Source organism: Hemicordylus capensis, chromosome 2 (assembly GCF_027244095.1).
Source record: "Hemicordylus capensis ecotype Gifberg chromosome 2, rHemCap1.1.pri, whole genome shotgun sequence".
In the NCBI taxonomy this organism is placed as follows: Eukaryota; Metazoa; Chordata; class Lepidosauria; order Squamata; family Cordylidae; genus Hemicordylus; species Hemicordylus capensis.
Window position 1 is genome coordinate 113522745 of NC_069658.1, and position 27863 is coordinate 113550607.

The 27863-nt window shown below is 41.5% G+C and overlaps 1 protein-coding gene across 42 annotated transcripts in view; it reads right to left on the reverse strand.

Moving 5' to 3' along the window:
• Nucleotides 1-27863, reverse strand: part of PTPRD (protein tyrosine phosphatase receptor type D) — a 1992390-nt gene that overhangs the window by 472662 nt on the left and 1491865 nt on the right. For all 42 annotated transcript variants that reach the window (XM_053297923.1, XM_053297924.1, XM_053297928.1 and 39 more), the window contains one exon: nucleotides 21208-21373. In XM_053297923.1, coding sequence (XP_053153898.1) covers nucleotides 21208-21292 — 85 coding nt within the window. In that variant the 5' untranslated portion in view covers nucleotides 21293-21373. The remainder of the gene's footprint in view (nucleotides 1-21207; nucleotides 21374-27863) is intronic.

The following is a 27863-nucleotide window of genomic DNA, read 5'->3' on the forward strand; positions in this document are numbered from 1 at the left end:
CACTTACCCACTGTCTGAGAAACTTTTTGAAAATGGATAATATAAGTGACTTACTAGACGCATTTTAATGTCAAATTTAGCAAATGCAGTGTAAAATTACTGTCACAATACTACATAGCAATTTTCGTAAAATCAACTCAAAAGGAATTCCTAGGGCTGTATTGTAATGTGTGACTAAAATGATTTTTTTAAAGGCTGAAAGCAAATATAATAACTCTTTTGTCAGGAAATGCAGACAACACTCCATCTTCAAACTTTTCCCCCTCAAACTGAGACTCCAATATTAAGTAAAATAGAAACTGTTGCATTTGATATCCAGTATATGAAAGCATAGCAAAAAATGAAAAAAGACAGCACAGAAAAATAGTGCCTGACTAACACTGTGCGTGCGTAACAGAAGAGAGGCAATTTTCACAGGTCATTCCTTTCCTCCGCAGCCCACTTTGTCCCCTTAAAATACATTCCTGAGGTTCCCACAGCAACATATTTTTGGTAGGCACAATGAGCTGCAGATGGAAGTGGAGACGGGCTAAAATTGCCCCTCTCCCTAAAATTGCAGTGTTTGTCTGGATGTCAGACAGTGTACTCATTAAACATACTAAATTTTATTTGTTACTACTGTATCATATTGCAAGATTGACATTTATAAATCAAAGTTTACTAAGACATGAAATCTCAAGGAGATATAAAAATGATGGTTTTGTTTAAGTTTATAGATAAGGTAGGCACCACTTTCAGGAATATATATACACACACACCCCTAATTTTTCTGAAAATCTGCAGTGCTAGTGTGAATAGGGAAAAGAAGTGAAATTTTTACTAGATTAAAATCTAAGGTTATAGCCTCAGTCTTCAGCCAATATGGAGTTCTTTCGTTATTCCCCCCCCCCCCACCAAGATCAGGCAAAAAGAAGAAAAGGTGTCATTTGTGACCAGGCTGCTTTTTAACAGTCCTTGATTGCCACAAAAATGATAGTCTGTTCATTAAATTCCAAACTATGAAAATGTGATGCTGACCAAATGGGCTGATTAAGCCAGAAGACACCAAAACTTGAGCAGAGGAAATCTGTAGTGTTCTGAGCTTCTGCTATGGTGGACTATTACCCTTTTCATGTACATTCATTAATTATATTGTGGTATCCAGGCTATATTGAAATACATGCACACAAATGTATTATACTCCCATAATCCCTTTCCACATGACTCCATATTGATTCTGCCACCCAGAATCAATATGGAGTTATGAGGTTATTTCTCTGGGGGTTTCAAGTAAACATCTTAATTTTGTATTTCCAAAATATGGGGGTACCAACATTGCACCCAGACCCAAGGAGACACAGACACAAGATTATTTGGTGAAATGGACCACATTTATTGATACATAGTTCTTTACAAGCCAACATGGCGCTCAGCTGGGATTGGCGCTCCACCCACCACAGTGCGGTTTCTAGAAGGCCGGACGTGAGAGTGGCCGCCTTGACCTAGATGATAATGGCGTTAGCACTTCGGCTCCAGATGGCACCGTAAGCAGGCGCCGCCCTTCCTAGCCGACCTAAGGTCAGGTCTCTGTTACTAACAACGCCCCTCCAATGCTTCCAAGCCATATGGAAGGATGTCGCTTTTCAGAGAAGAGGGTCTGTGCGGCATCCCTGATCTGTCAAGCCCCAAGGGATCCGCTCCTCCTCCTTGAAGCCAAACACTTACTTAAGGAGCATCACCGATTATAAGCTGTTGCTTCCCTCCGCACTGTACCTGCCATGGCAGGCGTTAGCCTAGCTTAACGCCCCGCACCCCACGCAGCCCTATCGCCAATCCCATCCGTAAGTCCTCCACCCATGGCCAACTGGTAGACCAGAACCCCCACAGGGTGTGAACAGAGAAAGGAGTGGCCTCCAAAAGCCCAACCCTCGCCTTGCTGCCGCCACGCCACTGCCTGAGGTCCATGCAGGCTGGCCTACAGGCGCCCGTCCGCGCCGAGGTTGTGTGTCCGCCGGCACCGCCAGCCAAGGCTGCAGGCAGAGCCAGGCTATAGGCAACCGGGTGCAGCTATGGGCGGATGGGCTTAAAAGCCCCTGCCGCTGCCGCCGGTCCATAGGCCCGGCCACATGAGCCGGCCTCGGAGCTCCCTGCAGCACGTCCACTCTCGTTGCCCTCGAGAGACGGACTGAATTGGCGCGCTTGTAGGCCCCACCCCCAGGAGGACCGGGGGGGCAATCACAAGGCTCCCCGGCGTCCGTGCTCATTAAAGGGGGCTGGGGCAAACAAGCCGCGCCGGCCAGCTTTTTGCATATTTTATTCAAGCAGCCCAGTGGTAGACTGCAATCCGCAGCTCATACCTTTATGAGCCTAATCCTAGTCTACAAAAAAGCCTCTAATCTCCACCTTTTTATTTTACAATGCAGACCATCAGGGCACCTCCAGTATGTCCATTTTGTTCACCATCTAACCTAATGTAGAAAACTTGAAAGTTTGCTGTTTTATATTTTGTTACTTTTTGGTTGGTCTAATAAAAGCATTGTTTTCTTTGGACTGTACATTTTTCTTCTCATGGCCTGGAATGAATGAATGAATATATTCATGAATGGTGTGTGTGTGTCTATATATTTATGTCTGTTTTTATGAATGATGACTGGTGACTTCCAAATATCCATAAAAACAGCATTGCTTGATGTGCAATTACTTAACATTCGCAACACCATAAATGCCCTGAACCTCTGCACTTTAAAAAGTAGTTCCAGCACCCTTGTTTATTATTCAACCCATGATAAACTAAAATGTGTGAAATGACTCCATTGAAAAGCAGTCTGTTTGAAATGATATGAGGGCATATTAAAGTTCTGTAGCTTGCTGTGTGATGCTTTTAAAAAACAAAAACAAATCATCTCTTGATGTTGCTGTTATCAACTAATGAACATGGATGTATGAACCCATTCCAACAGAAAAGAAAGAAAGAAAAAAATAGTATTGAAACCTCATGAGAATTCATTGTGGATGGATTTAATGAATACTTTCTACAGCAAGAGAAAGAAAGACTTTAAAAACCGAGATTTCCTACCACTGTAAAGTACCCGAGACAGAGAGTTTAGGGCTGCCCAGTCAGAAAATTCCAACAGAACTGATAGCACCAATGTCAAAATTGTTGAAACTAACTCAGACACAACTTTCATAGGGCCCTATTGCATCAGAAATGTCAGAATTCACAAAGTGCTGGTTCTCACCTACAAAACCCTTATGGGCTTAGCACCTGTATATCTCCAGGATTGCCTCTCTCAGCCAGTTGTATTCTGACCTGTGATGTCTTCTCAGCTGGCCCTCCTTAGTGTCCCGGGCCCTGGTGTAGTGTGTGGTGCCTGGGCCCGTAGGAGGGCCTTCTCTTTCGAACACTCTTCCCCACCCAGATTCGTTCAACTCCCTCCCTAGCTGCTTTTAAGACCCTTCTTAAGACCTACCTGTTTCACCAGGCGTTTCCCCTTTATTTTATTTTATTATTTTTATTTGTGATTGGTATTGTTGTTGTCCACCGCCTAGAGTCTTTGGAGGAGGCAGTATATAAGAAAATTTAATTAATTCTCTGTTGTGTCAATCGTGTCTTACTTATTGCATCAGGTGTCCCATAAGAATCTATGGGAAACATTAGAAAAAAATCACTTCATAATGACTGATAATAAATGTCTAAAATTTCACAAACTGGTAGCACACAAAGAAGCACTACATGCATTGAATCTGAAGGTAATCAGTCCACCTTTTAAATTTTAATTTTAATGATTATTTGAAAAATAATTAATCATTAATCTTTTTAAAAACTTTTAAAAGTGATCTATATTGCTTGTTTCATGGCAAAACATCACAAAAATTTTGGAATTGAAACCTCCAAACTTATTATTCTTCAATAATAATTTGGAGGAAATTTCCTTCATAGAAAAGGAGTAGTGCTTCCCTTTTATATGTTATAATTCCTGAATAGCTTGACTGAACATTCTCAAAATGTGTGTGGTGCTATCTCAGGATGGTAGCATTAAGTGTGTGAAACTTGAAGTCGATCAGTTTACATATATATATATATATATATATATATATATATATATATATATATATATACATACTATATATATTCTTCATATATTAGAATATATGAATATATAGAAGGATATTTAATGAATTTTAAAACATTTCAAGTGGCTTTTAATGTGACTTTACTCTGCTTTGCTTCTTGGCAGAAAGAGTTAAGTGCAGTTAAGAGAATCCTTACTCTACAGATCATTTTTAGTTTAGGAGTATCTGCACAGTTTTAGTTTAGGAGTATCTGCACTAGTACAACAATGTCAATTTGTCCCAATAGGAAAAATGGCAAAACATAAATACTGTAAATAAATAAATACTTATGAATACACAGTACTGTACAAATTCTTGGCCTTTCCTTGATCAGATGCCACAAGTTTGTTTTTGTTGTTGTTAAATGGTCAAACAAAATAAAGGATTTCACATTGATTAAATATAGACTTTAAGAAGCTTTGGAGGAATCTAGCATTGTTCATTCCATCATTTCATGATATTTCATGCAGTTCCCTGTGGAAGAAAGGATGTGGTGCTCTTACATACAGGTACCATTTATATCTATTATCCATGTGGATAGTGCACTGATAAAGCAGCAGCTTGGGAAAGTACACAAGTCCTAATGCACTCACAGAAAATATGAACTGAGCCAGATGTGAATTCTCAGCAAAGCAGATGGCCTGATCTCTACTCCAAAGAGTTTAAAAAAAATAAAGATAAAGACTGAAAATTACAAAAATACTAGGTCCCTTCTAATAATTGTATTACTACGTAGTACAAATAAGGTTTATTAGCATTCTGAACCTTTTCATCTGGAAACATGATCTCTTCCTTTCAACATTATGAGTAGCAGAAATGCAGAGGGAAATTAATCTGTATCACTAGGGTTCTGCTTAAACAGATGCACAACAAATATGTGCATGTCTGTATACATATTCTTAGCTTTCTTGCACAAAATAACATCTTTGGTCAAAAGCCTGTTTCTATTAGTGATATCCATAAAATGCTCAAAGAGCTCTGCTGGCAAATCTCATTAATTCCATCAGAACAATTTACTAGCTCAACACTGAGGACCAGGATCCACATGTTTCAAACTAAGCTTTCTTGGAAATCAATCCCCACACAACCTGTTATTTTCACTAAAGCTTTTAAGTGTAACAAAATATATAAACAGTGTCAGTGTCATTTTGTTTAATACTGTGAAACACCATTACTCTACCAGAGCCTTTAACTACACCAACGCAGCAAGTTTGCAGTGCCACTATATATAGTTTTAGCAACATTAATTTAGCTTACATGGCCAAATTCCCAATGGGAAAATGTAGTGATTCAACTGCTAACTTATTACATTTTTAAAAATTATTGTGACGCCCAGTTATTCTTGTATTAACCAACTTCATTTGTTTTAAAAATAATGCATTTTATATTAACATTGAGCAGAGAACAATAATGAAAACCCACAGAAATACAAGGTAGGTAGGTAGGTAGGTAGGTAGGTTGGTTGGTTAGTTCTTTCTTTCTTTCTTTCTGCTAGTTAATGTGTTTATTTTTAATGAAAATTCCTAGCAGCTGAGAATGTCATATCCAGGTTCTTTTGCCTATGAAGTTTGATAGGCTGTTACCAGAAGGAGAGTTCTTTGTGTGACTGACCAGATTATGGAACTATCAGCTCATGGAAATTTCACTTTGAGGCAGCTTCATACCTCGCACAGAAAGTAAGGTTACCATGAACCACTGGTTCCCAGAATGGGCGTGAGAGCCCATCTTCCGGTAATGGGATGGCTCTGCCAATATTGGGCATGTTATCCAAAACTGCCAAGGCCAGCATATTACGCCATCCTTGCAGTCTAGAGTGGATATCTGTAATCAAATTCAGACCTCAGTTACAGATGTTGAAAGACCTCAAGCAAGCTGGAATATGCCAACATAGGCAAGTTTGGACAAAAGCTACCCAAGTTTTCCTCCTACCTTGCTTTCACACAATATCTTCTACCCAGGTTTTCCAATTACCTTGCTTCCACACAACTGAAAACTGGGAGGACACAAGTTTCATTATGTGAATGACCTCTGAATATTGTATTGCATGCAAAATGTATATACAAGCCACAACTACACAGATACAGTTTTGCTGTGATTTTTGAAATCAAATCAGAAGTCTTTGAACCAAAGATTGCATCTCTGTACTGGTTGTTAACACATTTCTCCATGAGAGTCCATACCAAACATGGGTGGAAGGACTGCTTGAAGTACAAAAAAACCTGGATTACGTATGTAAACAATCTATCTGTTCATCTATCTATATATTTATTTTACCCATCGCTAATCCCATGAGTGGAAGCTCTCATGAGAGTTCATGAGCAAGCTGCCAGCAAGGGAAGAGGAAAGCACTGGCGCTGGAGGCAAGACAGGAACAAAACAGAGGCAGGGGGGACAAAATGTCAGCAGCAGGGATGGGTGGGAGAAAATAGTGTGTGGGGGGGTGTTGGACGGGCAGAAAAATGGCAACGACCACGGCGGGCAGGAAAAGAAAAAGGCAGCAGCGGGCAGGCAAGAAAACTGTGGCGGGGAAGAAAGCAGCAGCGGGTGGGCTGGGAAAGAAATCAGAGGTAGCAGCAGACAGGCGGGGGAAATGGATGCTCTGCACCCAGCCTAGTTAGTTCCATATTAAACTCTATTTCAATGTAGTTATGGTTAATTACTATTTCAGACATTACGTTTGTCCATGTGATCCCAAAGCAAACTATGGCTTATGCAAACTGACCAATAGAAAACTCTATTTCTTCTAAACAACACTCCTTTGGAGACAATGTGGAAATTCCACATCTCGTTATTCCAGTGCCAGTTTATCAAAGAGTGAAAGTCAATTCCTGCTCTAGATTTCATGACAGTATTAACCCAAGAAGCAATTCTAGTTCCACCCCGCCCTTTCCTATATTGTTCCATTGCTTTCAATGGCAGAGGCGTATCTAGGGAAAATAGCACCTAGGGCAAGTCCTGAAATTGCGCCCCCCCGCCTCCAAACATAGTTTAGAGAACACTAATAATATTAATAATATTCTGGAGGTGGAGATTTATCTCATTTAGAAAAAGGAAAGATATACTTTAAACCCTGCAAAACAAAAGCAAACCCACACCACAGATGTTATGGCTAGTAGTGGGTGTGAAAAATGCCTTGCCTTCAAATAATCCATCTGCAACGGGGCAGTGTCTTGGGGTTCATCTCCGCTTTAGGCTATGCAGAAGGTCCTCAATTGGGCCTTCAGGACAGTATTCTCTACCCATGTCTGCTACCCAAGTCTCCTTGGCAGCTCCAAAGACATGGAGTCCTATGGCATTTTTGGTATATCTGTTATATTTACAAATATAAACATGGAGCATGGAGCAGCAGCCAAACACTCAGGCAGGCAATGATGGTCTTTCAAGCAGCATCAGTCCCCATTCTATTCCAAATCCAGCAGTGCGTATTAGCACTCCCCGCCCCCGCTGCTATCTGCCAGCAAGCAGCAACATTCATACATTTATTTAGTTAGTTATTTAACTTTTTAAAAATATCCTGCTCTTCCTCCTCCTCCAAGGAGCCCAGAGTGGTGTACTACATACTTAGGTTTCTCCTCACAACAACCCTGTGAAGTAGGTTAGGCTGAGAGAGAAGTGACTGGCCCAGAGTCACCCAGCAAGTCTCATGGCTGAATGGGGATTTGAACTCGGGTCTTTCCGGTCCTAGTCCAGCACTCTAACCACTACACCACGCTGGCTCTAGTCCATGAAAGCCTGTGCTACAACAAATGAGTTAATCTTTAAAATGCCACAAGACTGCTTGTGTTCTTACTGCATCAGACAGCATGGCCCCTCTGGAAACTGTTACTACAGAAGAGCAGCAACCTAACTTTTTAAAGTGTGATCATCTTGATTGCAGTCAAGATTCAGAAGTCTCTTATCTTGACTTAACAATTTGATGGATTTTGTGTTTGCAATCCAGATGATCACACTTTAAAAAGTTAGGTTGCTGCTCTTCTGTAGTAACAGTTTCCAGAGGGGCCATGCTATCTGATGCAGTAAGAACATAAGCAGTCTTGTGGCATTTTAAAGATTAACTCATTTGTTGTAGCACAGGCTTTCATGGTCTAGATGAAGTGAGCTCAAGTCCACAAAAAGAATAGATGGAACTCTTTGGGGACAGAGGAAGCCAAGTAGATGTTATCTTTGCTTTTCTGTAGTACTGAACTAAAAAGCTAATCAAATCATTCAAAAAGAAAAAAGATCCTTACGAATACCCCAAACCAGAAACCAGCACTCCACTTCTGTGTTGTGTGACCCCCCCACCCCTTGCTTTACTTTTTAAACTCTTCTTCTCCATCCCAGTATCACTATGCAAGAAGAGAAAGAGATCAGTCCATCTTACAGATTTACATATTTAAGTACTGTGGCCAAAGCAGCTCTTTGTCTTTGAATGGTTTTAAATGGTTTATTCTTCTGTTGGCTTTGGGGTTAAGATTTTGTAAGCTGCCTGCCTCAAATAGTTTTGAAGAGTTGAAACAACAACATTAGGCAAAAGGGGAGCAGGGGAGGAAGAGGAAGAGGTCTAAAACACACCAAACCCCAGAGACTGGAAGCCAAGGATCACCAAAACACACCCAAGGCAGGGAGGGCTTGCTTGCTGGGGGAAGTGTGTGTGTGCGCGCCCGCACCCCAGGCAGGGGACAGACACACGCCGAACTGATTGGGCAGGGGGTGGAATTGGGAAAAGCGAGCAAGGGAACAAAAAGCAACACGCTCGCCTCCTAGCAATGCAATAGCTCTGGCCAGCAGCGAAAGAAAGGGCAATTGCACGCACCGCTCCCCCTTCCCACCTCCATACAACCCACTATCACCTCCTCCTCCTCCAAGTGGAGGGAGGCGAGAAGAGCGGATTTACAGTGAATCAGTGTGATGGCAGCAGAAGCAGGCATTAGGCAACATTTCCATAACAGAGAAAAAGAGAGTCTGACACAAAAGTTCCTGCCTTGGGCTGAAGTAACCATTGCACTGCAGGACACTGCTCCAAATATAAATGAAGCAGCATATAGAATAGAGAATCAAAACGCTGCAGAAACACACCCACGAGAGAGATAGTAGATTATTTTGAGAGCAGTTTACTTACTTGTATGCATCTAGGTATGCAAGTACAAGAATCAATAACGAACAGTCAGCAGGCTGGCAGGCAGCAGCACATGAGGAAGTATCTACAGCAGCACAGGAACACCCAGCAGTTGCTGCTCTCTCCCCAACCTAGTCCATGTGGTCATGGTGCCGGCATGCTCCGATTGAACTGGCGCGGCTGGGACACGCACGCTCTCCGCCAGCCAATGGGCGCCTGCAAGTCGCCCCATCACCCACACAGATTCAGAGCTGTTGCTGCGCTTGTGTGAGTGGGGTGACTGGGGGGGCAGGGGCACCGCACTCAGCCAGAGGCGGCAGCAGTAATGCAGTGAGCCTGCTGGGCGGCAGCACAACACAGCAGCACTCGAACAGCCAGCATTTGCTGCTAGTCAGTCCCACGTGGTCATGTAGGCATGCGCTCTTTGTGCAGCAGTGTGGCGGGCGCTTTTCCTGGCAGCCAGTGGGAACGCCCACCAGCCCCCCCCCCACCCGCCACCCTCCGCCGCCTGGAATTTGGGGGAAATTCTTTTGGGGGGGAATCTTTTTTGGGGGGGAATTTTTTTGGTGGTGGAGCTTTTGTGGGGCACCGTGCTGCGCCCCCTCCCAGAGTTGCACCTAGGGCACGTGCCCTGCCTGCCCCACCCTAGTTCCGCCTCTGTTCAATGGTAGAGAGTCAAGGTTCAGAAGAGATTTGGGATTCCCTCCTGCCAGAGTTTACCAAAAAAAAAAAACCCCACCCAAAAAGGGAACACAGTCAAGAAATGAGGAATCTATAGGAAACTATATAATTTATTTATTATATAGTTTTCTATATAAACTGCTTTTAAAGCTTCATTTGAAAAGCAGTATATAAATATAAGCAGCAGCAGTAGCAGTATTAAAATTCTCTTTGGCACTCCTTGGGGCAAAGATAAACAGAATTAAAACCAACTCTCCAAGTCTCTTTTTCTGTGCTCTCTAAACAAGCTCTGGTAATTACATAATAGGTGTGGGCTGCGGTGCCATCAATATGCTGAAGACACCCAGCTCTACCTATCTTTTAAGTCGGTAGACATCAGGGAGGCAGTGAATGCTCTGAGCTGGGGCTTGGAGGCTGTTCTGGACCGGATGGTGGCAAACAAGCTCAAACTTAATCCAGATAAGATGGAAGTGCTCTGGGTTGGTAGAACTGATCATCCAAGTAATGAGGTAAATCTGATCTTGGATGAGGTCACACTCCCTCTGAAAGATAAAGTCTAGATAGATAGATAGATAGATAGATAGATAGATAGATAGATAGATAGATAAAAGCTGGCAAGGCTTGACAGCAGTATCAAGGCCCGAACCTGTAGCCATTAACTGCAGCCAGATCAGTTCCATTAGTACATTATGGCATATATTACGTGGCATTTCCACACAAAAACAAAATGAGAAAGATAGAGATCCAAGAACATAACCACCTTTAAAATTCTATATATGGGGAAGAAGCTTAACTTTGAAAAGCTGGGCTCAAGAACCACCCCTCTGCCCCCAAGTATAGCAAAATGGCTTGGCTTGCTTCCTTGAGACACCTAAAGCTATTTCCTCAGCAGACAACTTCTTTACATGGTATATTTGATCTCTTCTTAAGTTTGTCCAAAATAATTCCATTTTCATTAGAAGAGCTGCTCAATTATGTTATCATCTAGAAGCTTTAATTCCTTCTCCTTTTGTATTTTTATCTACCTGACTCAAGATAGGCGTGATAAGGCCATAGCGAAGCTCTTTTAAGTCCAATAGATTGTAAAGGGTAAGTTGGGGTCAAACTATATGCTACATACAAATGTATTAAGAAAGAGAGACTTGTTTCTTTCTGAAAAGAACTGTTGAGGGAGGGCAATATTCATTGGAAAGCCAGCAAGAAAGGAATGCCACTTAACCCTTTTCCCTGTCCACTGCTACAACCTTCCCAGCACACTGCTTATTCTCTGCCAACCCAGATACAGATTTTGAACACACGTCAACAGCCCTACAGAATGTTGTAGCAGAAAATTAATGAATGAGGAAAAGGTTACATGGCATGCATGGCTTCCCCATACTACGTTCAGCAGATAATAACATAAGAACAGCCCTGCTGGATCAGGCCTAAGGTCCATCTAGTCCAGCACCCTGTTTCACACAGTTGCCCAACAGATCCCTCTGAGAAACTCACAGGCAAGAGCTGAGGCATGCCCTCTCCCCTGAGATTACTCCCCTACAACTGGTAGTTAGAGGCATCCTACCTCTGAGGCTGGAGGTGGGCTATAGCCATCAAAGTAGTAGGAATTGATAGACCTGTCCTCCATGAATTTATCTAAACCTCTGTTAAAGACATCCAGGCTGTTGGCTGTCACCACATCTTTTGGCAGAGAATTCCAAAGGTTAATTATATGCCGTGTGAAAAGGTACCTCCTTTTGTCTGTCCTAAATTTCTTGGCAATCAGTTTCATGGGATGACCCCTGGTTCTAGTGTTAATGCAAGAAGAAGAAGAAATTCTCTCTGTCCACTTTCTCCACACCATGCATGATTTTATAGACCTCTATCATGTCTTCCCGCAGTTATCTTTTTTCTAAACCAAAAAGCCTCAGGAGATTTTTCACACAGGTCTTTTGGTCCACATCTCCTCCACAATGGAAGGTGTGCGTTCAAATATAGGCCAGATTTACACCCAAGTCCCTAAGAGCTAAACCCAATTCGGGTTTTTCATTGTGCATCAGAGTGTACCCCAATTTAAATCCAGATTTTAAAAAATTCACTTTTTAAATAAGTTTCTTTGCACCACTTCAAAGTCTCACAGTAAACGCACGGTAAAGCCTGCTGTCTGAAAATGCTTGTAGCTCTTACCTCGTCTATACCTTTTCCAGTTCTACAATGTCCTTCTTAAGATATGGAGACCAGAACTGGACACAGTACTCCAAATGTGGCCACACCATAGTTTTGAATAAGGGCATTATAATATTAGCCATTTTATTTTCAATCCCCTTCCTAATGATTCCAAGCATGTAATTGGCCTTTTTCACAGCTGCCACATACTGAGTCAACACTTTCAATTAAGATCCCTCTCCTGGTCACTCCCTGACAGCTCAGATTCCCTTCAGTGTATATGAGAAGCAGGGATTTTTGCCCCAATATGCATCACTCTACACTTGCTTACATTGAACTGCATTTGCCATTTTCCCCTCCAGTTTGGAGAGATACTTGTGGAGCTCCTCACAATCTCTTTTGGAATTCACTACCATAAATCATTTGGTGTCATCTGCAAATCTGGCCACCAATCTGCTTACCCAACCTACATCTTTATGAACAAATTAAAAAGCACCAGTCCCAGTACAAATCCCTGGGGGATCCCACTTCTTACTTCACTCTATTTACAGAATTGTCCATTTATTCCTACCCTCTGTTTCATGTTCTTCAACCAGTTATCAATCCACACATGAACCTGTTCCCTTATCCCATGACCGCTACGTTTTCTCAAGAATCTTTGATGAGGAACTTTGTCAAAAGCTTTTTGAAAGTCCAAGTATACTATGTCTAGAGTCTAAAGTATACTATATTTTATCCACTTGCTGAAACTCTCAAACAACTCCCAAAAGGTTGGTGAGGTAAGATTTAACTTTGCAGAAGCCATGATGGTTCTCCTTCAGCAGAGCCTGTTCTTCTATATGCTGAACAATTTTATCCTTGAAAATGCTTTCCACTAAATTGCTTGGAACAGATATTACACTAACCAGCCTGTAATTTCCCAGATCTCCTAGTCCTCTGATATAGAATCTGATTGTAGGGATAAGTTATATATATATATATTGCAAGGAGGTCGTCAATTTCACATTTGAGTTCTTTAAGGACTCTTGGGTGGATGCCTTTAAGGACTCTCAGGTGGCCCTGGCGATTTGTTGTTTTTTCATTTTTCCAGACAGTTTAGAACATTATCTATTGTCACATCTATATGACTCAGTTCTTTAGCCTCTGTCCCTGAGAAGTTATCCCTCAGAGAAGCTGTCCCTCAAAGAAGCTCAATTCAGACACAGGTATATGCACTGTATCCTCTGCCATGAAGACAGATGCAAAGAACCTGTTTAGCTTCTCTGCAATCACCATATCCCCCTTAATAATCCCTTTCACTCCCTTATCATCTAAGGGATCAACCACCTCCCTGGCAGGTTTCCTGCTTCTGATGCATTTAATGAAGTTTTTGTTTACCCTTGATGCTTTGAGCTAAATGTTCCTCAAATTCTCTTTTCGCCTCTCGTATTGTCACCTTGAATTACTTTTTTCAGAGTTTCTGTTCCTTTCTGTTATCTTCATTTGGACTGGCATTCCAATTTCTGAAAGAAGGCTTTTTCCCTTTTGTAGCTTCCTTGACTTTACTTGTCAGCCATGCTGGCACTCTCCCAGAGTTGGTGGTAGCTTTCCTCCTTTTTGGTATACATTCCAACTGGGCTTCGATCATTGTGGTTCTAAATAAGCTTCATGCATTCTGGAGTGAAGTGACACTCCTGATTTTCCCTTTCAGTTTCCTATTCACCAGACTTCTCATTTTAGAGAAGTTTCCTCTTCTGAAATTCAAAGTGTCTGTGTTAAACTTCCTTGGCGATCCTCTCATCACTCTATTGTCACTGTTCCTAAAAAGCTTCCATAACACTGACATTTCGTACCAGGTCCTGTACACCGCTCAGGATTATATCCACGGTCGCCTTCTCTCTGGCTGGTTCCATGACCAACTATTCTAGGGCACAGTCATTCAGCGTGTCTAGAAATTTGGCCTCCTTGTAATTACCTGAATGTGGATTTACCCGGTCTATGTGTGGATAATTGAAGTCACCCATTATTACAATCTGTCTCTCTTTGATGCCTTCCTGTTTTTCTTTTGCAACTCCCAGTCACTGTCAGCATTTTGATCCAGAGGGCAATAGCATGTCCCTAGTACCACACTTCTTTTCAGGCCTTGTATTGTCACCTACAAGTGATTCGCAAGCCAGAGGTTGCCAGCGATATAGGAAGATGCTGAAAGGCATCATCTCATACTGCATGGGAAATGGTAATAGTAAAACCCAGTTGCCAGTTCGAATCCCCACTGGTATATTTCCCAGACTATGGGAAACACCTATATCGGGCAGCAGCAATATAGTCAGATGCTGAAAGGCATCATCTCATACTGTCCGGGAGATGGCAATGTTAACCCCCTACTATATTCTACCAAAGACAACCACAGGGCTCTGTTTTCACCAGGAGATGACACCGACTCAACAGAACACTTTACCTTTATTGTCACTCACAGTGTTTCTATGGAGGATTGCAGTTTTCCTAGGTTTTCTAGTTTATTAGATTATATTCCTTCTTTAAGATACAATGCTACTCTACCCCCCATTCGCCTCTCCCTGTCCTTTCTTTAGGATTTATATCCAGGATTAACAGTATCCAACTGGCCACCATGTTTCTGTCATGCCTTTTTTTTTTCATTAGCAACCAAGCATTACAGCTTGCCCATATTGACTTGGAGGTTTCTGGAATATAAGGTTCCATCCCTCCCGCACCTCTACAGTGAATCTCTTACCTGGCGTGTGCTATCCTTCATTTGGCCATTTGATCTTTGACCAGTTTGCACAGTCTGCTCTTTATCTGGTTCTGCTCTGCCCCCTTCTGTTCTATCTCAATCATTTACGCCTTCTCTCCTTAAGGGACAGCATTTGCTGAACCAGATAGTGCCCAGCTCCTGTCTACTATCTCCCATGGAATCATTTTAAAAGCTGTTCTGCGACCTTTTTTATTTTAAGTGCCAGCAGTCTGGTTCCATCTTGGTTCACGTGGAGCCCATCCCTTTTGTACAAGTTCATCTTATCCAAAAATGTATCCCAGTGCCTAACCAATATAAACCCCTCCTCCCAGCACCACTGTCTCAGCTGTCTCATTGAGATCCCTCAGCTCCGCCTGTCTCGCTAGCCCTGCATGTGGAACAGATATTTCTGATAATTGTTTCTGATAGTATTTCGGATACCTTGAGGATCCTGGATTTCAATATGCCACTTAGCAGCCTAAATTTGGCTTCCAGGACCTTCCAATTTCATTTCTCAACATTGGTGCTGATGTGCACCACGACAGCTGACTCCTCCCCTGCAGTGCCTAACAGCCTATCTAGATACTACATGAAATCTGCAATTTTTGCATCAGGCAAGCAAGTCACTGTACAGTCTACTTGCGGGTCACAGACCTTTTTCTCTATATCTCTCAAATCGCCCACTACTAGAAGGCCCCCACCGCCCGGAGAAGTATCCCATGCAAAAGGATAAGGGCTCATCACTCACAGAAATGGTCTCTTTTTAGGGAGCATTTCCCTCTTTCCCTTTCTCGGAATGATGTCCTCCCTCCCCAAGATCTTCACTCCCCAGACAGCAGAGGAGCTATCAACCCTGAAGTGGGATGCCTCTATCACATCCCCGAAGGTGTCATCCATGCAATTTTCGGATTCCCTGAGCCTCTCCAGATCAGCCACCTTGGCTTCGAGGAAACAAACTTATTCCCTGATATTCAGAAGCTCCACTGCACTGAGCACACACCAATGACCTTACACTGAGCACAGATAAGCGCCCCCTCCCCTGATGGCTTTCTATCTTCATGACTGGTTTTGTTGGCTGCTTAGAGTATTAGAGATTATTTGAAAGTCAAGTCTTAGCTGAAGCTGTCAGCTATTCAGCTATACAGTTCAAACTTTATTTCCCAAGAATATGAAAGAGGAAGGACCTCTTCCCCTGGTCTCCTTGTGACCAAGGGGCCTCTTTTCAAGCTTCCCCACTAAACTCTACGCAAAACTCCAACAACACTATTTGCTAATTCCTGTTCACTAAGCTCTGTGCACTAAGCTATCTGGCTGATGCCTCTTATGTAGAGAGTAGGCTCAACAGGAATGTGTCCCCTCCCACCAGGTGTGATTTACCTCAGCCCTTGCTGGTGCCTTTTACTGTCTCTCTCCAGGCAAGAGAGAAACAGAAACTGAAAGCCACACAGCCCCCCAAATAAGCCCTGGGGAGAGGCAAAAGCCAGCCCTAGAACGTACACACACACACACACACACACACACAGAGGGACTTCTCCCCTAAAGAGATACCAGCCCAAAAAATCCCCCTCCTCCTGTTTGTTTACTGGAAGAGTGTTTTGTTTTTGTTTTTAAAGGCTTTGCTACCTTCTCAGGTGGCTTCTCCTCTTCCAGGAGTAGGCTTTAAACTGAGGCAAACAGATGCAAGCCAGCAAGTTTTAGTACATGTAACTGCATTTAATGTTCAGTTGGCTGTTAAGCACAATTTTATGTTTTACTCACTGAAATCAATGGAATACAGAAGTGCTTAATTTTGCTTGGTTTGTGCCCTTGTTCATTTCTGATGATACAGTGGCCATTCTTATTACATGAGAAGCACCTGAGTTATTTCTACTGAGTTATTCTACTACAACTACAACTACAATGTGTCCCTCCCTTGAAGGAAGCAACGGGAGTGCTCTCTTTCTTTCCCAGACCTCTTGAGAATGGTGAGAGATCAAGAAGAAAGAACGGATGAAAGGAAGATGTCCAGAGCAGCAACCATCAGTGCTCACATAACTGGGACTGTTTCTACAGACAAATCTTATGAAATCCAGCTAGTCAAACAAGTAAAAGAAATGAAAGGCCAGATGAAGAAGATGCAAGTGGCTTTGTATTCCTTAAAAACAAAAAACAAAAAAACCTTTCCCCTAAGATAACCCCAATGGTCCAAAAAAACCCATCTGTCCTTGTGCTCCAAAAGGGAGCTACACTCATAGGGTTACGTTACATATCTAACCCACCAGTTCTCCAAGGAGCTCGGGGCAGCATAAAAGATTTATTTTCCCTTGTTCCCTCCACCCCTGCATTTGATTCCCATGAGATAGGTTAAGCGGAGAGACAGTAACTAGTCCAGATAATCTAGTGAGCTTCATGGTTGGGCCAGGATTTGAACCTGGCTTTCCCTTTTTGTAGTCCGACTCTCCAACACTAATTGGGATAAGGACTGTGCACTCTAGAGCATAAGAAATAACAAGGGGGAAAGTGGCTCGGTCCCCATGATGCACCTTAAAGTCTCAAGGTCTGCTACAAACTGCAACGTTAGCTCCAGAGGAGGACAATTTTCCCCACAGAGCAGTTAGTGATATTTTTGCCAGCAAGAAATTTCACTGAAACATTTTCCATTGGGAAATATTTAATTGGAAACTACTCAACCAGACCTACTTATTATCCTTATGTCGGCAGTTTCATGAACTAGTCTAAAGAGGCAAATGTGTTAACAGAAACAAAACGCCTGCTGTCAAAACTCACAATGGTTAATAGCTTATTGCCAAATTTTAGTTTGTTTTGAGCAATAAGGAACAAAATGTTGAAAACAACAATTTGCAGAGAAAGGAATATCTGAAAGCACCTTATTACAAAATTGCCTGTTTAAAAGTAAATCTGATAGTGATTCTCAGTAGAGTATATACTCTGTTCAAATGCTTAACAAAGGAGAAGGAAGCAAGCTGCTAGAAAGGATGAGCTTCTGTTCAGTCCCAGGAGACACTCTGCTGAAGAAACTGACGAGAGGGAGGGAAGTTCTCACCCAATTAAAAGAAGAAGACAGTGTTGCTTCATTGTCATTTTGGCAAAGTACTCTCTGACTTGTAAGTAACAAAATTTCAATCTATTTGCATTGGAAATATTTATCGTTTTATATTTAGCGGAAATTCAAGATTTTGTTTTAAAACTATTGATCTATAAGAATAGGTTTCATCTTCTAAAAAAAGTGATGGTACTTTAAAAATGCTTAATTGTATAAAGGTTGGGTTATTTCCCAGTTAATTATTTACTGGCTGAAGTGTTAAAATGTCCTTGGCTCAACCTTATGTACAAGCATCCCAGCTGGTCATTAACTATCTGGAAGACGCCCAACATGCTCCACTGTCATTAATCTACTAACATGTATGTTCTCCGTGTCTGCTTTTTAATTTCATTCACTTTCATGGTGCTATATTTAGACAGAGGCATTCTAAAACAGGGAGTGTGTAGGAGGACAATCTTTCAGGGTTTTACTGTTCATAAGTAATTTATGGCAGCTAAATGCACCCAATCTAAACTACAGCCTTAATGTAGTTTTATTAGTTTTTAATGTTGGGTTTTAAATTATTTTAAAGTTTTAATCATTTTTGGTTTTGTTTAATTTGTACTGATTTTATTGTACACGACCCAGATACACAGGTTTGGGGTGGTATTAAAATATGTTAGATAGATAGATAGATAGATAGATAGATAGATAGATGACATATATTCATCTGATCAATTTTTGGGGTCCCTGTGAAACACTTCAGAGTATGCTATATTGCAGTAGCTTATATTGGATTACAATGGATGATATGGCAAAGACAGCAAAATCTAAGATTTATTGCAACATTGATTAAACTTAATTTGAACTAAGTGTCATGATAGGAACACTCTTCTTCATGAAAATGTCAAGTAACCAATGTTGACATTGTTGACAATGTTGACATTTATTCTGAACCATGTTGGTCATTACTACTAGTCCTAGTTGACATAGTAACTACTAGTCCAATGGCATTTAGAGCTGATAATGATGCAACAACTTAATAGTCAGCTACTTCTTGAAGTAATCCTTGTGAATGCGTTACATGGAGATGTTAGAAGGTCATTGTTTGGACAAAACACAAACAGAACTATAGATTCCTATCCAGTAATACTGGTCAGAGATGTAGCTATAGAGAAATTACATGTTCCAACATTGTATTCTTACAAAAGAATATTTTTTAAAAGTCCTGCTGGATCATGCCAAAGTCTATCTAGACCAGCTTTCCCTCTAACAGAGAATTCCAGATGTTGTTGACTACAACTCCCAGCATCCCCAGGTGTTATGGCTTTTGGCTGGGTATTATGGGAGTTGTAGTCAACAGCATCTGAGATTCTCTGTTAGAGGGGACACTTATCTAGACCAGCATCCTGTTTCAGACAGTAGACAATAAGACGCCTTTGGAAAATCACAAGCAAGAGATGAAAGGATTCTCCTCTCCTGCCATTGCTGTCCAGCCTCTTTAGAGGTTACTGCCTCTAAACCTGGAGGTAGCCTATAACCACCAAGACTAGAAGCCACTGATCAATTTGTTTAATCCCCTTTTAAATCTAGTACTAGTACTTAAATCCATCTAAGCTAGTGGTCATTGACACATCTTGTGGCATGAATTCCATATATTAATTATGTACTGTGTGCAGAAGTACTTCCTTTTCTAGTGTTGTGAAGGGGTGGGGTAACTTATCTCTATCCAATTTCTCCACACCATGAATAACTGTATATGCTCCAATCATGTTCCTTCTTAGATGCCTTTTTTCAAAACCAAAAATATCTCAAATGCTCATAACCTTTCCTTATGAGAAAAAGAACGGAAACCATTATTCCAAATATGGCCACATCATCGATTTTAATAAAATAGTAGCAGTTTTATTTTCTGACACTTTCCTACAGATACTGATTATAGAACTTGCCTTTTTCTAGCTGCCACACATTGGAGCAAATGTTTTCATAGCCACCCAAACCTCAAGATCTCTTTCCTGGTTAGTCACTTACAGCTCAGTCCTCATCTTTGCCTATGTGAAATTGTAGGGTTTTTTACCCAATGCACACTTACTTATTTATTCTGAACCATGTTGGCCATTTGCTTGCCATTCACCCAGTTTTAATAGATCCTTTTGGAAATCTCTGTAGACCACTGTGCTTTTCACTATCCTAAAGAACAACAATGAATATATTTATATACTGCTTTTCATCCAAAGTTCCCAAAGCGGTTTACATAGATATAAATAAATAACATGGCTCCCTGTCCCCAAAGGGCTCACAATCTAAAAAAAAAAAAAAACCAGCATGGTATCATCTGTAAACTTAGCCATCTCCTTGCTTACCCCTAATTCCAGATCGGTTATGAGACAATTGAACAGCACAGATCTCAGTACAGATCCTTGGATACACCACTTCTTACTGCCCTCCATCATGAAAACTGTCCATTTACTACTATTCAATTTCTCCCTACTCTCTGCTTCCTCTTCTTTACCCATCTATAGGTGTTCTTGGGATCATGTTAAAAAGCAAATCTATTAGTAAAAGCATGTCAGAATCATCCTAAGGAAACTTCCATTATAAAATACAGCAGAATCAAGTGTCAGGAGGTAAACAAGCCAGCTTCTCAACAGGTTCAGCAAGTGGCTTCATCTCTCCCCCACTTGCTTGCTGCAGAAAGTCAGAGGACAGCTGGGAAAAAGAAGGCATGTAAACAAAGCCAACCTAATGATATCCTAATTAAAAAAGAAGATATTATCTTCTCATTAATTGGTAAGGTAATTGACCAAAACCCCACAGTACTGTAATATGAGTCCAGGACTTAGAGAACCTAGGTGCCTGTACTACACCGAAGTCTCCACACTCTAAAGCCCAGCCTCAAAGTTGTCAGTTCTGCTTGGTTTGTTCAAATACTGTACTCCATGGCAGCTGTCGGAAATAATACATTAGAACAGCTGTTATGACAGACACAAAGGACCTGGAATTTTAATTGGCCTTAACATTACATTGTTTATTTTCCAAAACTTGAAAAGAAAATAGCCAAGGAACTGATAAATTCCTAATAAGGCTAAGTGATGTCTGCCTTCTAGTGAGCAAGGTTAGGTGTTTTTTTGACTACACAATTTTGCTAGCATTGTCTCTTTGAAATGGCTGATCACAAGCAAATAAATAGCACTAGGAACCCTCCAAAGCATACGAAAAAGGGTATTAACAATGGGGAGGAGGGGGAAAACATAGTAAGGAAGTCTGTAAATAATCCCGTTCAACCACTAGCTGAGAGCCAAGGAGATTCCCACAGTGTCTCAAGACTGAGTCAAAAGGAATCTTATTCAGAGGCCCTCACAACGTGCCAACTGAAAACAAAACTACTCATTATGGCCAAGATTCTCTTTACAAGGGGAAGAAATAGGGAGGAGAGCTTACTTTCAGCATCAGCACAGAGTAGGAAGCACAGGAGCACTACCACTGGCCTGGCTATAAGCATCATCCGACAGCTTGGCACCAGCATGCTTTGGCAGCTTCGGTCACTGGCTTAGAACCCACTGCGAGACTCTCCAATCTGAAATTCCAGATGAAGAATTTTCAAAGCCTAAAAGAAGCAAGAGAGGGGGAGAGGCATGTTTAGAATGTTTTCACTTCTTCCCATCCAAACACAAAAGCAAAATACACTTTTAACAAGCAAGATAAAATTAGACAAGACTCCTGAAAACTGGGATTAGCCCAGCAAAATAATTCAAGACCTAAACCTTTTAATGGTGTTAAACAGGCCAAATATTTTAATGGTGATTACAAACAAGCCAAAGCCAATGAGCATCTTTCCTAAGGAATCCTAAGCCACATTGTGATCAACAGTTCTCAGGTGCAGCAACATATCAATGAGAATGAGCTGTCATTCCTAATAAAGTCCTACATTAATACTTCAACTAGAATAAGCCATACAGATAAGGGTTTAGAAGGATTCAACCTCTAGGACAAAAGCCAGCTAATGAACACCACATTGAAAGCTGCTTTCCTTGCATCAGGTAAGAATGACAGAGCTAAATCTGTTTCTGTTCCTAATTAGAGATCCGCAAGGCTAGGATATTGGCATTTGTGGATTAGTCCAACAAAAACCTTATCTGCTTTGGCATCTCAAAAGTCCCTTTGTACACCCACCCAAAGCCATTGTTTCTATTCTCTTTTAACACTATATGCGAATTACATAATTCACAGAATAAATTATGAATAAAGGTTCCATATTCCAGTTCAGTCAGTTTAATTTTATATCTTGTAAAAGAACTAATGAATAATACAGTGGGAGCATCTGCCTTTAAGAAGGAACCAATTTTAGTCTGCTATATTTACTGAGTCCAAGCTGTGTTTGAAATAACAGAATATAAAAATGCATCCCTTCCTAAAGAAAATTCTAGATATATCCCAAAATGGGCCAACAATGCCACTAAAATAATGCTGAAGTTTAATTGTGGTTTTTGGCAGATCTGAAACAAGCACAGTATGAAGAACATTTTTTAACAAAATAATAATCCTGCATGAGTGACTTGTATGCAGCAAAGATTAAAATAAAAATGAGAGGGGGGGAAATCATACTAATTATTCCACTAAGGAGATCTTTACAGATTTGTGGGTGGCATGAAGAGCTTGTTTTATAGCACAGAACAATACTAATAATCTACTTAAGATAAGAAAAAGAGAATCAAATGTTAGAAATATACGACTACAAAGCTCTTTAAAAGCCAAGTCTTTATTTGAGTGCCGCTATCAATAAACACAAACCTAAGATACCTTCATAGGCAATGTACTAAAAGCACCAACTCTCTTTCACTGCTACCATCTTCATGCCAGCATTTCAAATGACAGCAAAGTCCATGAGACATCAGTCCTGTCGGACTCAATTTGTGTCTGTGCAAGCGTATCAGAGCCAACTGCTGCAATAATGACTCCAATGCTATTGCAGAAGATGGAAAAGTGTATCAAATGCATTTTCAAAGACGAGGCGATTTTGGTTTTTGCATGTACTGGTCTGATGGAGTGATGACAAAGGCTAGCACTATTTCCAGATACTGATGGCCTAGTGGACAAAAAATTATCTTTATGATGGCAGCATGGAAATTTTTAGACTGTGCCTTTATATAATACAAATATAAATTAATCATCAAATAAATTATTCAGGGGAATAATGAAGAAGAAAATTGTGAACGGCATCAAAGACTTCTTAAATTATATTATTACTCTAATGCAGAACTGGGGAAAAATGTTTTGCTCCCACAGTTCAAATGTGCAATCAAGCCTTTGGTGGCAAACAGATAACAATAAAATAATATAGCTCAAAAGGGAATGCATTCAACAGAGCCACATGACAACTTGTCAAATGCCTCTCAGCTCTATTTTTATTTATCTTAATACCACAAAGCTAGTCAACGGATGACTATGGATTCTCATACTCTTAAATGAATCTGCATGGATAATATGATGATAGCCATTTTTCATCACACATTTTCATTTAAATGTATTTTCACCTTCCATGCTTATTGTGGTAAGCCTGACATATATGTTCAATGCATCTCTCAGACTTCTCTGGGGAAATAAAAAGTAAGGTGCATGCTCCTTCCAGGTGCACCTGATACAAGCAAGTGTGTTACTTGAATGGGAGAAAGCAGAATGTGATTTCTGGGGTAAAACTTCACTTATATTTATTTTATTTCCATACCACCCAATCTAAATGGCTCTGGGCAGTTTACATTAATATAAAACCTTTCTGTTCATTTCTGACTCTTAGCCTTTGTATTATTTGTATTATTCTGGCAGACAGAAAAATCAATTCATTTTGGGATTGTACAGATCCTTTTGAGGACTTGGACCATACCATAGGCCTTCATAGGATAATCAGCTTCATTCCTCCTTTAATATGCTTAAATGTGCTTTGAAATTTTCCTCCATGTAAATTTGTTCCCAGATCTTGGAGATCTGAGTTACGTGGTGGTGTGTTCAAAGTGCAACCACTGAATTAGGAATCTTGCATCATTTCAATTTTTTTAAAATTTTCAAATTCCTTACAGAATGTTGGACAAGCACAGCTTGCTGCAACTTTCTCTTCTTTCAGTGTCCTCCTGGTTAAGGATGTGCACAAAATGGATTTTGCATTTTGATTCGAGCTTAAAACAAAACATAGATGGCTGAAATGTTTCATCGAAACAGCGGTCAAAATGGTTGTTTCAACTGGGAAAAAACTCGAAACATTTCTAGTGTTTTGGCCATAGGGGAAAATGGAGAAGCTACCCAATTGTAGGAAACTACTACATTGCTCCCCATGGGTAGCTCCCAGGGAAACCAAAGTGTGGTGGTAGGGCGTGGTGGGTGCTACCTACCGCCCAACCTACAAAACAAATGGGAAAGTGGGCAATTTAAAACAATTTTTAACCTTTTTCCCAAACCCCCATAGGGGTTCCTATGGGTTTTTGGGGGAAGACCCCATGGGGGGTGGGTTTAAAATTTAGTTTAAAATCACTCGCATGCCCATTTATTTTGTGGGTTGAATGGTAGGTAGCACTCATCATGCCCTGCCACGGAAACCATTTTTGTGTCCCTAGGAACTACTCATGAGGGGAAATTGGGTGTTTTGAGTTTCCCCATTGTTCCCTATGGCTGGAACAAGCCATACTCACAGAGTGCATGCACAGAGATATTTGCATTGTAATTTGCAATGTATTTTTGCAACCCTGCCTTGAAAAACACTGCAGAAGCACACAGAAAAGGGGAATCTGTCCCTCCCAACACAGAACACACATTTCAAAACAGTCCAAAAATGCTCAAAAAAGCATCACTGACCCAGAATCCACTGCCAGCCAAAGTGCCTGAACTGCAATCACATCATTTGCACAAGTTGCTCTCACACACACAATTCTGAATCCTTACTAGGGATGTGCAAAAAATTTCGGGCACAGAACGATCTGTGCCCGAAATGAACAATTTCGGGTGATTCGGGGCCGAACCGAATCACCCCCGATGTCCCCCGATATTTTTCGGGCATGAGCCGAATCACCCGAATTTCGGACCCGAAAAATTCGGGTGATTCAGTTCATGGTTGATTTTTGGCGATTTTTTGAAGTTTTAGTGACTTTGGGGCAGTTTGGGGGCAGAAAGTGGATCTGCCCCAAAAGAGTGGGGTGGGGTGGTAGTGCCTAATGGGTGGAGGCTACCACCCCAATTTCAGGGGGATTGGGCAGAGGGCTGATTTTTTGGGAATATTTGAAGTTTGGGTGTCTTCGGGGCAGATTGGGGGCAGAAAGTGGATCTGCCCCAAAGGAGTGGGGTGGGCTGGTAGATAGTGCCTAATGGGTGGAGGCTACCACCCATCCCCAATTTAAGAGTGATTGGGCAGAGGGGTGAATTTGGGTGAATTTATTTTTATGAGGTTTGTCTTCATAAGGTGAAGTGTGCTAAATTGATTACTTCCTCATATTATTCATAGTAATAGAGAGTGTGAAAAAGTGAAAGTGGGGTCATGAGAGTTGTCTAATTGAAAAAAAATCTCATTTGCTATGATAGAATGAGAAGGTGTGAATTCTCATTCTATCATAGCAAATGAGATTTTTTTTCAATTAGACAACTCTCATGACCCCACTTTCACTTTTTCACACTCTCTATTACTATGAATAATATGAGGAAGTAATCAATTTAGCACACTTCACCTTATGAAGACAAACCTCATAAAAATAAATTCACCCAAATTCACCCCTCTGCCCAATCACTCTTAAATTGGGGATGGGTGGTGGCCTCCACCCATTAGGCACTATCTACCAGCCCACCCCACTCCTTTGGGGCAGATCCACTTTCTGCCCCCAATCTGCCCCGAAGACACCCAAACTTCAAATATTCCCCAAAAATCAGCCCTCTGCCCAATCCCCCTGAAATTGGGGTGGTAGCCTCCACCCATTAGGCACTACCACCCCACCCCACTCTTTTGGGGCAGATCCACTTTCTGCCACCAAACTGCCCCAAAGTCACTAAAACTTCAAAAATTCTCAAAAAATCATCCCTTTGTCCAAACGCCCTGAAATTGGGGTGGTAGCCTCCACCCATTAGGCACTACCACCCACCCCACAATTCTGCCCCAGGCCCCACTTTCTGCCCCAATCTGCCCCAAAGACATGAAAATTTCAGAAATTTACCAAAAATCAGCCCTTTGCCCAATCCCCCTGAAATTGGGGTGGTAGCCTGCACCCATTAGGCACTACCACCCCACCCCAGTCCTTTTGCCCAGATCCCATGCTATGCCCCCGAACTGCCCCAAAGTCACTAAAACTTCAAAAATTCACCAAAAATCAGGACTTTGCCCAATCCCCCTGAAATTGGGGTGGTAGACTCTACCCATTGGGCACTACCACCCCACCCCAAAATCTTGCCCCTGGGCCCCTTTTTACCCCCGAATCGATTTGGATTCAGATTCGGATTAAATCTGAATCCGAACCGAATCAAGGGTGATTCGGGTGACCCAGATTCGGGCACAAAACAGAACAGGGGTGATTCAGTTCGGGTCCAAGCCGAATCACCCGAAAACCCGAATTGCACACCCCTAATCCTTACTTCCTAGCATTGCAACTGCTGCCACAGCAGCACCCTTAGCACCAAGCAAAGCCATAAGCTCAACTAGAGCAACTTCAGCCACATTTTGACTGAGGGAAATGACCTGACTAGCAATGGTGAACCCCTACTGTATTCTGCCAAAGACAACCACAGGGCTCTGTGGTTGCCAGGAATCAACACCAACTCGACAGCACATTTAACTTTACACCTTGCATTGCAAATTCCAGACCACAAGGAAGGAAGGAAGGAAGGCACCCAAGTTCTTCCTTAGTCAATCTGAGATCCAGCAAAACCAGATAGTTATGGTAGCAATAGTACAACATATCATACTCAGTGCTAAGAAAACCACAAGATCAAACCATTCTTGATCCTTTCCTACTCTCCCGATGTAACTTCTTCAAGAGAGGCATGCTATAAGGGCTTTCTCTGCCTCCCAGTACCTTTGTATACATTTTGAAACTCCCTCCTTTTGCATCCCCCGCCTCAACCATTGGGGGCACAGTTGCCCATGAGAACACTTGCTTTGTATGATTACAAGTCAACCAAGGAGACACAAGTAAATCGGAAGCCAGTGCCAGAAAACCAATCAGCAAGGGGAAAATAGGCCTCTAAAATGGTACTAGAAACATTGAATGGTTTCGACTCAAAACAGGGTTGTTTTGTTTCGAGTTCGAAATACTCAAAATAGCCAGCTTCAAGTCTAAACATTTTGACGTTGAAAGGTTTCGCACATCCCTATCCCTGGTGTTCTCCTCTCTACAATAATAATACATATGTGTGCATGGACAGTGTAAAAAGGCTGACAATTTTGATGCAGTCATGCATCTGATTCCATCAGTGTTCTTGTGTGGTGCTTTACCAATGTATACATGTAGTTGTATTAATAAAAACAGCAAAAACTCAAATGTGATGGGATGATGAGTTGTATCAAGGTTTTGTGCTGTGTTTTACCAACTTGCAAAAGGGTATGTGTTCATCACTAATGAAATCGGGGGGGGGGGATTATGATGCCATCCTACATTCGTTTACAATGGGGCTTTCCTACCCACCCTATGAAGCTCCAATGCTCTCTAAAAATCCATTCTTCTTGGACAAGAAGCCCTGGGGCAGGAAGGCTATGCAAAGTTGAGATACACAGTGGAAATAAGGGGCTTTTTGCGTGAGTCAAGGGCCTTTTCATTTACTCAAAGCAACTTTAGATCCGACTCTTTTTTTTTAATCTGTAAAAACATGTAGCGGGCGGGGAGGGGAGATGCAAATGAGCTGAAGATTCTAAGTTTCAGCAGATTGCACATACTTAGACACCATCGTTATTTTAGGAACAAACTACAGGTTACTTTATTTGCATTTTGGCCCATGCTTGTATTTTCTCATGTAAATATTGGCCATGTAACAGGCTGATCAGGATTGGGACTGCAGGAAGGGAAAGGTAAAAGTCTTTAATCTTCTTCCCCGGTGCTTCCCCCAGCCACTCCACTGAACAAGAAGTATGGAGG